At 40.1% G+C, this 13,812-nt stretch overlaps 1 protein-coding gene across 6 annotated transcripts in view; it reads right to left on the reverse strand.

Annotated features, from left to right (window-relative positions):
- Pms1 (PMS1 homolog 1, mismatch repair system component) overlaps nt 1-13,812 on the reverse strand; it is an 86,976-nt gene that overhangs the window by 68,244 nt on the left and 4,920 nt on the right. For 4 of the 6 annotated variants that reach the window (XM_028886861.1, XM_028886870.2, XM_028886878.2 and 1 more), the window contains 2 exons: nt 10,863-11,014; nt 4,930-5,112 (listed from right to left, as the gene is read on the reverse strand). In XM_028886861.1, the coding sequence (XP_028742694.1) occupies nt 4,930-5,112; nt 10,863-10,994 (315 nt within the window). In that variant the 5' untranslated portion in view covers nt 10,995-11,014. Of the gene's footprint in view, nt 1-4,929; nt 5,113-10,862; nt 11,015-11,304; nt 13,119-13,812 lie in introns of those variants that run through there. The other 2 variants (XM_037210434.1, XM_037210433.1) reach the window with 2 other exon arrangements.

Below are 13,812 nucleotides of genomic sequence, written 5' to 3' on the forward strand. Positions count from 1 at the left end.
AGACAAAAGATATGTGCTTCTGTGTATCCCAGTTGTTCGACTTGGCTCAAAATCCATTCCATAGGTTGATGATGCGTAACTTTAATCTTGACCTTCCCTGTCATGTCCGCCCCAAGTCTACAATAGCCGGTGCATTATTGGTTTTGTTTACCCCAAACAAAAGGACAATAAGTGGTAGAGATTTTTTTTCTGTTTGATTACTCCACAATTGCCCCTTTAAAAATAATTCTCCATTTAAACAACTGCTTCTCCAAAATGCCAAGGTCAATTGAATCCTATTTCTATTCTCCAAAGAGCTAGCCATCTGACGTAATGCTGTCACTGAGCAAAGGCAGCCCTGGGACTCGGAGTTCCAGTACAAACTCTGCCAGTGGCTTCTAGATGCTCCTGAAAAAATGATGACACTCATCTCCAGGGAGGGTGATGATAAGACGAAGATGCTAATGCTTTAAAAGGTTACATGAGACTTTGCTTTACCCACTTGTAAGCCTCTTCTATGACAATAATTTGTCCATGCTTTAAACATATCAGTGAACAGTAAATACACACCAACCAAAATAAAGCTAAAGTTTAGAGAAAGGAAGCAGGGTTTTAGTGCTGGTGATATTAACATTTATGTTAAACTAAAAAAAAAAAAAGCACACTAGCACACTATGGTTTCCAACAATAAAATTTCATAAATGTCAGCTTATAGGGCACTATGAAAATTTGTTCATATGGAAGATGCTTGTGAGACATGGTAAAACAGTGAAGAAAACACATACAATCATGTTTTACAAATTCATGAAATACAGCGTTGTTCGCGTTGTTCAGAGGAAGGAATTGTATTTCAAGGGTTCATTTCATCATGTGACCCTATGTCCCGGGCAGGAAACCTCTTCTCGGACAGGCACAGGTTCACAACGCATTAGCTGTGCAGCAGGAGCCCGTGACTGGCACGAACTCCATGATCAGGAGTGTCTCCATAGCACACACAATCACTGGTGATTCTCACCAGAGACACCGAGCAGCTGTAGAAGAGTGGGTCCAGCAATGTCAAGATTTTAAGTCAACACCTTTCAGAATTCTTCAGAGGACCCTGAGGATTGTGTGTGCTCTCTGTTATTAAAAGCGGGTCTAATTATAAAATTAAAATTAAAAAAGCATTTAAACCCTATGTAAGTACAGTTTCCCCGCAGGATTTAGATGACATGTAAACAAAATTACTCAGGAAACATCCTGGCAATCCAAGGAAAAGTTTTCCTGACACCAATTCATTTAAGGCAATGGTGATAAACCTGATTTTTTTTTTTTTTTTTTTTTTTTTTTTTACTGAGGTGGAGCTGGCTTTTGGTTTGTTTTTATGGTTTCAATCCACTGAGCTACACCACCAGCATAGCCTGACTTCTGGATGAATGAGTGTTCGAACATAGAAACATGAGTCTGGAAACTAAGAGAAAGCCTTTATGATTGAGAGGAAGTCCGAACTTTTGCCTGAACGACTAAAATGCCCTTCTCCTTCTGGAGGTTGAGATGTCTGCCTGCCTGGCCATGCACAGACATACACTAAAGAATGTCCTCTGATTTCCACACTTCTAGAAGCTTTGATGTTGGGAGGCCAGCAACAGGAAGAGCTGGCTGTACCCTCTTCAAAGCGGTTCTACAGCCTGTAATGAGACTACATTTAGGAATCAGGATATTTCAACTGCTCCAGAAATCTCCAACCCTACTCGCACTAAAGTTCTACCATCGTGGCTGTGAACGACACAAGAAGCGCCTGATGCTGAAGAAAGCTGGTTTTATTAGCTTGCTATCAGTCTCACAGCGGAGGCTGCTTCTTGCCCCTTTACAGCTCTCCTAGCTTCTGAGTTTACCCCTCTAAGCATGGGGCTCATAAAACCCTAGAGATCCTGTGTTATCTCTCTACAGAATGACATGTAATGAATGGGACTCCCGAGAGTAATACCAACCCCACTGCAACACTCTAACAATCTTTCATGGATGACTAACAAATATGCATGTTACCAGAGGGCAATGGCTAGCAACTTGAAAGAACAAGACAAAAAACAATGAACCTGGCTACAGAATGAAGAACTCTGGTGAAAATTAGGAGGAATTTGCCTATAAATGACTACAAAGTTTCAGAAAAGATTTCCCAACATGAGGAGTGTAGATAAACTTGAAAGCCTGTAGACTGGGCAGTATGAATCTCAGAGCAGGGAAGCCGGGCAGTGCACTAAGGTCCACAACATAAAATCAAGCCTAACCATTTCATATCTAAAGACTCCATGACAAAACAATGCATGCTGAAAAGTCTGATCTGTATCAAGTTAAAAATAGGTAGAACTGACTTGTGCCAACTCGTCAGAAAGCAGTTATCTCTGAGGAATGTTAACCAGGATGGGCATAAAGAACCTTCTGAAACAATAGATAATGCCTTTATTTTTATCTAGAGTATATATAAGACTTAACTATTCTCTGCACACACAAATGTAAACACACATATACGCATGTGAGTTTATAATAGATTGTAAAGGAAGAGTCTTAAAGTTTTTAAGATAAATTAACACAGCATTGCAATATGTAAATTGTAATTGTTCAAAAGATTTAAAGTTTTTCTATTATTGTGATACTTTGATAATTCCTTGAGTAAAATTATTTCAATTATTTGTACTTGAGGCCTTTTGAATATCTCAAAAATAAAAGACAAAAGTGATAAAGAGATGCGAGTGTTGAGTGAACTTAACTAATCTAAGAAAAGAAACAAACAAGCAAGATACTAACCAATAGACAAGCAAAACTACCATCTAAAGTCGATCCACAGTGAAGAGGTGGGAAGTCACACTTACAAAGACTAAGAAGTACAGGGCTGCCACCTAGCAGGCAAAGCCGGTATGACCTCTGGAAGGTCCGACACATCTCCAGAAAACAGACACGTCAAAACACATTTCCTGACAACATTCTCAAAATATAAAGTTTAAATCCTATCTGCTAGTTTAGACAGCAGCTAAATGATCAAATATTCATGCTCTAAAATAGCCAATCAAAGCTCAAGCCACAGCACCAGTCCTGAGGAGCCCTGAGGTCTCAAGTGCTTTTCTATGTTACCATCCATTGTGCTTTCTGAACTCGCTCCAAGGTGCAGGTTGCCATGTACATTCTCCAGAAGAAAGACAGGCAATTCCCAGTTGTACCCTCATTTACTCTTTTCTAAATAAAGCAAGTGCTGAGTAAAAGAAAGGACGAAGCATGTGGTGTGCAAGGTTTTGGGTACAGGTTCAAGAGTGCACTGAAGGATTTCCTCCTTGGATGAGCTCTGAGCATCTGGAGTCCAGGAGGGGAGACCTAGGCCTCTCTGTGTTAACTGCAGAATTTCCCACTGAAGCTTCAACACCTCTGCATGTTTCTCTGGCCTACACACACACACACACACACACACACACACACACACACACACACACACACGAGAAAAGACTACAGTGAATCTGGAGATACAACAATGCTGACATCAGGCTCCTAAACAGACCTCCAATGACCAGAGAGGACAGGGCAGTATCTCACGTTCATGCCACTTCCCCAAACACTAGGTTAAATACCATTACTTTCTGGCACTGACCTTCTTACCTAAGTAGGGCCTTGCAGCCTTAGCACGAGTGAAATGGGGAACACTTCAGAAATTACAGGGACCCTCACAGTCACTGTCACCCTCACCAGCACACAGACCCCAACACCTACACAGTAACATAAAGGAGGCTGGTCAAGTCTTACAATCAAAAACAACCTAAAGAACAGGAACAAGAGACTGAGGTTACAGCAGTTATAAAATCGGTAGCCAAAGCAGTGTAAGACAGTTGAGCGTGCCAGACACTGAGGCTTGGGGTCCAAAGCAACGACAAGTGCCACCCAGCAGTCAGATGGCTAAAGCTGCAGGGTCCACTCTGGGCGTCACGTTGACAAGTCAACTCACAGCTGCACAACTCAATCTCAGCACCTACATTTACCAGAGTGGGATTTCCTCAGTGTGTTCCAGACCTGAACACAAATTCAGTGGCATACCTTTTAAGAAAAGGATCTCATGATTAAGCAGGTGCAGGAAAGTATACATACTATAGACTATCTTTAGAGTCGCAATCTTATCTTAGGATGAATAAAGGCTCTAAAAAGTGCTACAGTTAAATGTTACACTTTTTAAATACAACCTGTTCAAGCTAATGGTCTACTAAACAACCTCCTCTAATGAATAATAATATCACAAAACACACGTTACTATTTCTCACAATACTAAAGACAGAATTATCATATGAAATACCAAGGCTACTTCACCAAGAGCTGTGATGGCCAGGACCTAAACAAGTCCTTGAATACCTGTGATCAGAGCAAACGTTTTCATGGCAGCCAGAAGGTAGCAGCAACCAAGAATCCAACAGCAAATGAATGCATGAATAAAATGTATACACACTGATATATCTCACTACTTTACCCAGGCTAGCCTCCCGGGCACTAGAATTACAGGTATAAACACACCTGGTTTAGGAAATCCTTTAACAACATAACAGACAAAGACCTTGAAGAAATTACATGAAGTGCAATAAGCCAGCCACAAAAGGTCTAATGTTTCCACTTTTATAAGGTACCTGTGACATCAACTTAGAGATAGAAAATAGAATGGTATCTGCCAGATACAGGAGAAGAGGAAAGAAGAAAGGGGGCTTTGTCTAATGGGAACTGAGTTGTAACTTGGGAAGACGAAAATAACCCAGAAATGGATAGTTAAGTGTTCAATAATGTGAACATACCTAAGACCACTGAATTGTTGTTAAAAATTTAACTATATTGTACCATAAATTAAAAATAATAAAGCTACTCTGACAAACAATGAATTGGTTTTCTCTCAATTCTAATATTTGATCATTATGAAATTAATAAAGTAGTCAACATAAATTTCCTTACCTCTGCAACATTACAAATTGACCCCAAGGCTTCACCCCGAAAACCGTAGGTTGTCAGGTTTTCCAGGTCTTCATGACTGCTTATCTTTGAGGTGTAGTATTTCACTGCCATCACAGGCACATCCACAGCCTTGATGCCCTCACCATTGTCCCGAACCTCGATTTTGTCAAACCCATAGTTCTCCTATTGGAAGTTAGGAACACTTTTAGTTCATAAAAACATTAAACTGTAATCAATTTAGAAGTGCAAATTAAGCAATCTGGCTATTTGACAACTTTAAAGGAAAGATAACACTATTCCTTAGCTCTGCTAATCCCCAGGTATGGTACAATGAGCAAGGTCCTTGTTTTCTCTGGACCTCGACTCACCTACAACACAAGGAGGCCAAGCAAATCTCCTGAGGGTTCTATAAACTTTTTACTAGCACAGGTATTTGTGGTCATTTATATTTATACTTAAATTAAAAGTTCTGACATAGCTTTTATGTACATCATCCCCCAAATGAAATAAAACACTATCACCACCAAAAACCCACCTGCTCTACTCACAAAGAATCCAGCAACCACTCTTATTTAGTCTGATTTTTTTTATCTAGTTTTTCCTTGTTGCTTTCATAAAAAATTTTAAGTATTTAGTACCTTATAATTTTCTAAATTTTTCATTATAAATATCATCAAACAGAAAACTGTTGAGAAAATATATCTAACTTGGTAATCTCTTTTAAATTTGAAAATTAAGAAAGCAAACTCCATTCATATCTTATTTCTATGATACTGAGCTGCACATATACAAGAGAAACCAAATTCCTACAAGAACCCTACTTTCCATGAATATCACATTCTAAACACAGTCACCAATTGTCATCAGCCTTGCTCCAAAAAGCTCTGCAGATATCACCACACTACAAAGGGAAAAATCTTCTGGGATTTATACTAACTCCATATTATACAATGATATCACACTTTTAATATCCTAAAATCATATAATTCCTTGTCAGTATTCTTAAAAATAAACTATGCATACAAAGCATTATCAGGAAATACCTAAGATTTCAGCTCTCATACAGCTCTCAATTTAAAATTAATCTGACATTCTGGAAATAGCATGTCTGCTTCATTTTATTAAACAACAGACAAAAAACATCAACCAGAGAAATATAAGTCTTACAACATAAATAACTCCAGGAATCTGAATAGAATAAAAACACAAAAATTCCCATGAATGTTTAAAACAATATCAACTTATGTCCAGAATCAGAATAAAATAGGCCTAAGTGTATATATCAGACCCAGTGAAGTAGTTTACTTAGAAATCTACAAAGTAGATGAGTAAATATAATTTACTCATTAATTTAATTTACTTCTGTAAGAATGTTTCCATTGGCTTGTTAACATTATTTTTAAAAAACAAAACAATTTTTCTTCCAGAGACACTTAAGAACAAGATACACATTTCAAGAAATAAACAAAACTTTTCTGTTTTTTCTGAGGAAAAGGTAAAGAAAGACCCACAAGAAGTAAGAATGAGATGTATCTTTGCCTCCCTAGGAGTCTTAGATGATATCGGTCAGATATAAGGACACAGACACTTGTACTTATTGTTACCTATACTCTCTCTAATCAGACTAATTATACAAAATACCTAAGAAAAATAGTCACTCTTTGGTTTTAATTCAATAAACTGTTTTTCACATTTTAAGCACATAGAATATTATTTAAAGCAGTGGTTCTGAACCTTCCTAATGCTGTGACCCTTTAATACAGTTCCTCATGTTGTGGTGACCCCCAACCATAAGCTTATTTTTGTTGCTACTTCATAACTGTAATTTTGCTACTGTTATGAATCATAATGTAAACATCTAATATACAGGACATCTGATATGCGACCCCTGTGACCCACAGGTTGAGAACTGCTGATTTAAAGGCACAACGGCAGACGTTCTGCAATAGTGCTCCGTGGTACAGCGGCGGCGGCGGCAGTTGTATACTCTCTCTGGATGTACAGTAGCGTGTGTATGTACACTCTCAAGCCTCACTTATAATCTGAAACTATAAGAGTGGAACTTAGTAACCACCTGACAGAGACCCCAACCTAACCTGATGTACCCCATACACCCTGGACATAGGTGAGAAACCTTAAGTCAGGAACATTTTATTTCAATCTCAGATTCACTACTAGCTAATTAAGTGACTTAGGCAAGTTTTAGGAACATTGACTTTTTGTAAAATGGTCAATGCAATTTTTATGAGAAGTGCTTGAGATTTATGATAGCAATCTGAATTTTAACTGATAATAAGTAAAAGTGAGATCCTTTTATCACAGATTATCCCTGTCAGAATTATGATGTCACAGTACTTGCAATAACACAAATATCTGATAATTAGATTTTAAAAATCGTATTCTTACGTTCAGTAATATAAACTTATGTTCCTGGTATATAGCAGGTAACAGACAGGTAGGGAAGACACAGAAATATAGGGTCTAACTCTATGAGCTTGAAATTTAAAATGAGGGGGGAAAACATTCAAACTAACTGCAATGTGTCACAAACACTGTTGGTGCTTCCTAAGCTTTTCCCATCCATAATTCCTTCCCCACCAAAGTTGTACACAATTTCTGGTATACAGAGCTATAAAATAGGGATACAAACCCAATACTTAATAACTGAAATAATACCTTGTTATACATATAATTTTACCATTTATTAAAGATGAATACATATTTGCACACTGATGTGATCGGTAGAACTGCTTGCTTATCTTTTAAATAATTAAATCATGGAGGAACATTTAGCCCAGGACATCTTCAAAGCTCTAAGGTTTGATCTGACTCTATAATTGTCAATGTTCATAACACACTTTTCGTGTATGTATGTTGTATAAAACTACACAAATACATTTAGGGCCTATGGTGGATTGAATTGGAATGGCCCGCATAGGCTCGTATTTGGGAAGAACAAGAGGTGTGGCCTATTTGGAGGACGTGTGTCTCTTGGGGTGAGCTTCAGGCCCAGCTTCTTTCTCTGCCTCCAACTTGTGGTTCAGGATGTAGCTCTCAGCTCCTTCTCTAGCACCATGCCTGCCCGCATGCCACCATGCTCCCTGCCATGATAATAATACACTCACCTCTGAAACTGTAAGCAAGTCCCAACTACATGCTTTCTAAACTGCCTACATCATGGTGTCCCTTCACAATAGAAAAGTAACAACGACACAAATTGGTACCAGGGACTGGGGTATTGCTGTGACAGACCTGACCATGCTGCTTCTTGGAGAAATATGGAAAACACTGGGACCCTGGATAGGAAAGCTGTTGAATGCTGAACGTAGATTTAATGGGCCATCCTAGTACAATCTTGGAAGACAGTGGTGTTGAAAGCAATCTGGACTATAGAGGCCTAGCTCAAGAAGTTTCAGAGGGGAATATTAGCAACTGGGCTAGAGACCATTCTTGTGTTATGTTGGCAAAGAATGTAGCTGCTTTTTGCCCTTGTCCTAAGAATCTGCTTCAGGCTAAATTGAAGAGTTTGGGATTATTGTCCTTAGTAGAGGAGATTTCAAGACAGCCTAGGATGACTCTGTCATGTGGTTATTAGTGACTGATATGCAGATCTTCACTGTAGAAGAGCAAGCAGAGCAAACAGAAATATAAACACATCTTGATGATCAAAGGAGCACCAGGGAATATAAGGTCATGTTTAAGCACTGGTTTGTGCAGAAAGAGATTGGGGGTGGGGGGGTCTCAGGGCAAGACCCCACCCCGTTAACCCTGCAAACTGTGGAAAGAAAAGGCCTAGGAATTAAAGGAAGCTTATGCAACAAAGAAAAACATCAACAAATCAAACCTTCTGCAAATGTAATCCAAGGAGCAGGAGTAAAGGGGCTGTGGAATCTTCCCCCTTGGTCTTGCTGAGACCAGATGGGGAGTGAGTCCCTGCATGGAGGCTCAGACAGGAAAGACTGGATTGTGTTGAAGACTCCAGGATGTTGAAGATGCCAGAACCCTGAGATGTCTGAGGAGAGCTGTGTTCAGGGAGGCAGAACCAGCTCAAGAGAGAAGTGTATTGCAGACCACAAAGCTGAAGGAGTGGGAGATCTGAAGAGTCATCTGTGCCCTGTGATACTGGACACAGAGCTGCAGCATTTGGACTTTGCCCTACTGGTTTCCACATTACACACTCTCCTACCTTAGAGTGGCCCTGTATGTTCTGTGCCATTGTATGTTAGAAGTATATAGAGTGATTTTGATTTTACAGGAGGTTACAATTAAGAGATTGCCTTAAATGTCAGAAGAAACTTCGGACTTTTAAGGTGTTGAGACTGTGAAAGATATGGGGACTTTTGAAGCTGAAGTAAACGTATCTTGCATTATTATATGGCTACAAGCTTCTGGGGACCTGTGATGGCTATCCTTGGTTGTCAACTTGACAATATCTGGAATGAACTATAATCCAGAAATGGAGGGCACACTTGTGATCTGGATTCTTGAGGCAAGAAGACTACATGCCTTTGATTTGGATCTTGAGGCAGGAAGACACACCTTTACTCTGGGCCACACCTTCTACTGGAAGCCTATATGAGGACAAGGGAAGAAGGAAGGGTGTGTGTTCATTATTCTCCTGCTTGCCCTCACTTTGTCAGCCCATCCACTCCTTCACTGGCACTGGAGTCTGCTTCTTCAGGATTCCTGCACATACAGAAGAAGCCTCATGGGCCTGAGCAACTACTGGATTCTTGGACTTCCTATTCACAGCTAGCCATTGTTGAACTGCAGCCTATAAATCATCCCAATAAATTCCCATTTATATGTATGTATGAATATATATGAGAGAGAGAAAGGAGAGAGAGAGGGAGAGAGAGAGAGAGAGAGAGAGAGAGAGAGAGAGAGAGAGAGAGATTCATTCTATAAGTTTTGTGACTCTAGGGAACCCTGACTAATACAGGACCAGAGAGTAGAATATGGTAGTCTGAATGGAAATGGCCCTCATAGGTCCATATATGAATGCTTAGTCCCACTAGTAGGTGGGACCTATTTGGAGAAAAACTAGGAGGTGTAGTCTTGGAGGATGTGTGTCTCAGAAGGTGGCCTTTGGTACCATTCCCAATTAGTATTCTTTGACTCCTACTTGAGGATAAGGATGTAGGCTCTTTGGTACTGTTCCAGTGCCATGCCTGCCTGCTGCCTGGCCATGATGGTCACAGACTCACTCTCTGAAACTGTAAACCCACCCTCAACTAAATGCTTTCTCTTATAAGTTCCCTTGTTTATGGTGTCACTTCAAAAGAAAAGTAACTAAGACAGGGCCATTTCAGAGACTGTTAGAAAGGATATGCTAATCCCAACCCAAAATTCATGTAATGATTTTTTTAAATGAAATTTAAGTCACTAGTTAAAACAGCAAATTTAAAAACTTAATATTCTAACAGAGTATAGTAATTTGAAAATAAAGAGATTTACATGCTCACCTGCTGAGGAATGATGGTAGGAAAATATTTAAAGCCTTTGTTTTCACAACTGAATGTATATGTGTCTATAAGAGCGGAAAACTTAGCATGTACAGTAAGAATAATTCACAGCATGCAACAGTCTGAATTCACGGTGAGGTGCTGTAGGCATGTCCTGGCAGCATGCACACCAGAGGTGTGTGCTGTGTGTTCAGAAGCTGGATTTAGGTCATATAAATAACCAAGGACACATATTAAAAGAAAATAGACATTCAACTGAGTGTTTGGGTGAAAGACCCCTATCTAGTGTAAGTTTTCTTCTGTGATTTCCTTTAGTGTTACTATAGTCTTGGTTTAAATTACAATCTACTCTTTAAAATGAGTTCAATAACGCCCAATGCCTGGGAAAGAAAAGAAAGCAACAATGTAACAGGAAAATCTATCAGGCCCACTTTGCTCTACAGGCATTTGTTTCCCAGGGACACTCACCAGTTTGACTTCCACGCTGGTGGCTCCAGCATCCAAGGAGTTTTCAATGAGCTCTTTCACGACACTGACCACCGATGTGATTATCTGGGAACTGGACAGGAGGCGGACTGTCGCTGCAGGCAACTGTTTCATCCTGGCTCTCAGCAGAGCAGCTACAACAGAATCACGAGGTGTAAAACAGGAACAGGACTTACGGGCAGACAGTAATAACAGATGACAGGCAGAGCCACTGTGTTGAGCCGTTATGTACGCAAGGCTTGACTGTAAGCTCACTCAGTATGAGATAATTAATTCCTTACTAATATCCTTAGAATCAGGAACCATTACCATCTCCATTTTGTAAGATTACTGAGCTATGCAAGAGGAAACTAAGTTCCTTCAGTTATTAAAACACAGGGTCAAGATTTTGATTCGAGAAGTCCTGAAACGTGTAATTAGTTACCTCTCACAAGTGCACAGCCACCAAACAGCTCTAAAAGTAAGTCCGGGAGACTTTCAGATAAGATGGCAGACCGGAAGATCCCTCCATGGGACTGGGGAAGTAGAGAAAGACTTTCAGGTAAGATGGCAGACTGGAAGCTCCCTGTGGCAGCACCAGAGTAAGGAAAAAATAGACCAGACATGGAAGGAGCTGGAGGGAGAAACGGAAAGGAGGAAGTGGTGAAAAAAGAATAAGGCCATTTGTTTTGAACAACAAAATAATAAAAATAAAAAATATTTAAGTGATTAAAGATTTAAGTGACTAGGACAGGACAGACTATGTGCAAAGAGAGAAAGAGGAGAGCTTTGGAGTTTACACAGGTAAAGAAGGGCAGCTTGCCAAGTGCAGAGGAGAATCTGGGCAACACTGAGAAGTACTAGCAGTACAGCGCAGAGGCCCACAGCAGGGGGAGGGGCAGGAGACCCATCCAAACCCAGATTCTCCTCCTGAAATGGACTAGGTTTGAGCCAACAAGAGAGACCCACTCACCAAGACCCTCCACGATACCCGGGAGGGATACAAAACCAACAGATGCACAAATCACAACACAGAAAATAGTAGAAATAAAAGCAACATGACTCCTCCAAAAGATCACACTGAAAGGCTTGGGTTTGAGGTTCACAGGGGACCCTGAGGCAGACTGTCCTTTGGGGTAAGAGATTTATTCATATAATTAACACCATGGAAAGACAGCATGGCAGGCATGCCTACGAGAATGCAGACCCACAAGGCACAGGGGGTCCTTTCTTATAGTGCTGCTTAGACAAATCATCGAAATTTAAAAAAATCAACAAAGAAACTTGATAGTTAAACCATACCTCACATCTAATGGTTCATCTCTGTACACAAAATACACTATCCAAAAGACACAGAGTACACATTCTTAGCAGCCCATGGAACCTTTGCTAAAATAGCACTGTCAGGCACAAACTGAGATTTAAAGAATCAAATCATCTCTTGTCTTTTTCAGAGAGCAATGGAAGAAAACTAGAAATCAACAGCAGGTAAAACAAAAGAGGCCATAAAGGTACTTGGAAACTGAGCAGTACACTCTAGAATGACCAGCTGGCAGAGAGGAAAGTTTTTAATTTTCTAGAATGAAATGAAAACAAGTTACTAGAACTTTGGGATATAAACAGAACCATTTTCAAAAGAAAGTTGAGAGCTTTTAGTGCTTACACTAAAAAAGCAGTGAGCTCTCAAGTAACCAACAAATGATGTGCCTCAATGTCTCAGAAACAGAACAAACCAAACCCAAAGGTAGTAGAGAGCAAATAATAACGATCAGGGGAGCAGCTGATAAAAGGTTGTAAAAGAGCAATTCGCAAAGTCAAAAGTTGTTAATCTAAAAAAAATAAGTGAGGTTGACAAAGCCCTAGCCAAACTAAAACAAAGAAAAGATTGAATCAATAATGTTAGCGATGAAAAGGTCATGTGACAAGAGCCCAGTGGAGCCCAGAGGGTCATTAGGTTAGACTCTGAATAAGAATGCCCCTCACAGTATCAAGCATTTGAACACCTGTTCCCCAGCTGGTGGCTTCAAGCTACTCTGACCCTCATCTACCTATGATGTAAATTATGGCCTTTGTGACTGCCTTTTAAAGCACTGTATGTTGGAATTCCTGGCCACTCCCCCAGCTACATGACCGCACAGGCACAGTCCAGGGCTTTATGTCCTACGTAATTCCTGTGCTAGGCCTAAGCACATTCTCTTCTGTTCCTCCTTCCCTAATAAAGTCTGATAGTGGGTTTTGTTGTGCCTCTTGGCTTTTCTCGAATTATTGCACCGCTGCATAAAAACCAACACTGTATCCCCAAATTTAAGCACCAAGAGGCAGGCATGAGCCATCATAAAAAAAAAGGACTAAAATTTTTAATTGGCTTAATCAAAGTGGTTGTCAATAACTACCTAACATGGATCATTTCATCACCACATGGGTGCAAGGAACTGAACCCAGGTCCTCTACAAGAGCAGCAAGTGCTCTTAACCTCTGAGCCATCTCTGCAGCCCAGGGAAAGAGATCTTATGGGAAGGGGAAGGAGGTAAAACGGAAGAACACATGTGTCATGAAAGCAGAAGCATTAACTAACGGAGGGAGGGAACCAAACAATGAGCAAGAATTGGGAACCGGGGAGGAGAAGAATAAGAACAAAGAAGAACACATGTATGAACGAAAACGCCATAACAAAACCCACTGCTCTCATGCAAACTTAACAAATAAGACAGAAAGTCCACAAATGGCTTAAGTGGGAGAGAACTGTCTTTCCACTTCTTTCTCCAAGGGTTTTGAGTATAACCAACATGTACATTCCAATTTCTTCTGGCCTATTAAATTCCAACCACCTGCTGGAGTCACCAGCTCAAACTCAAGTTATTCCCATCCCAATTAATCAGGCAATCAAACCCACATGGAATGAGTTCCAGTTCTCACATTCTTCTGTCTTCACACTTAGTACCTCCCTTATGAA

Source organism: Peromyscus leucopus, chromosome 13 (assembly GCF_004664715.2).
Source record: "Peromyscus leucopus breed LL Stock chromosome 13, UCI_PerLeu_2.1, whole genome shotgun sequence".
Classification (NCBI taxonomy): domain Eukaryota; kingdom Metazoa; phylum Chordata; class Mammalia; order Rodentia; family Cricetidae; genus Peromyscus; species Peromyscus leucopus.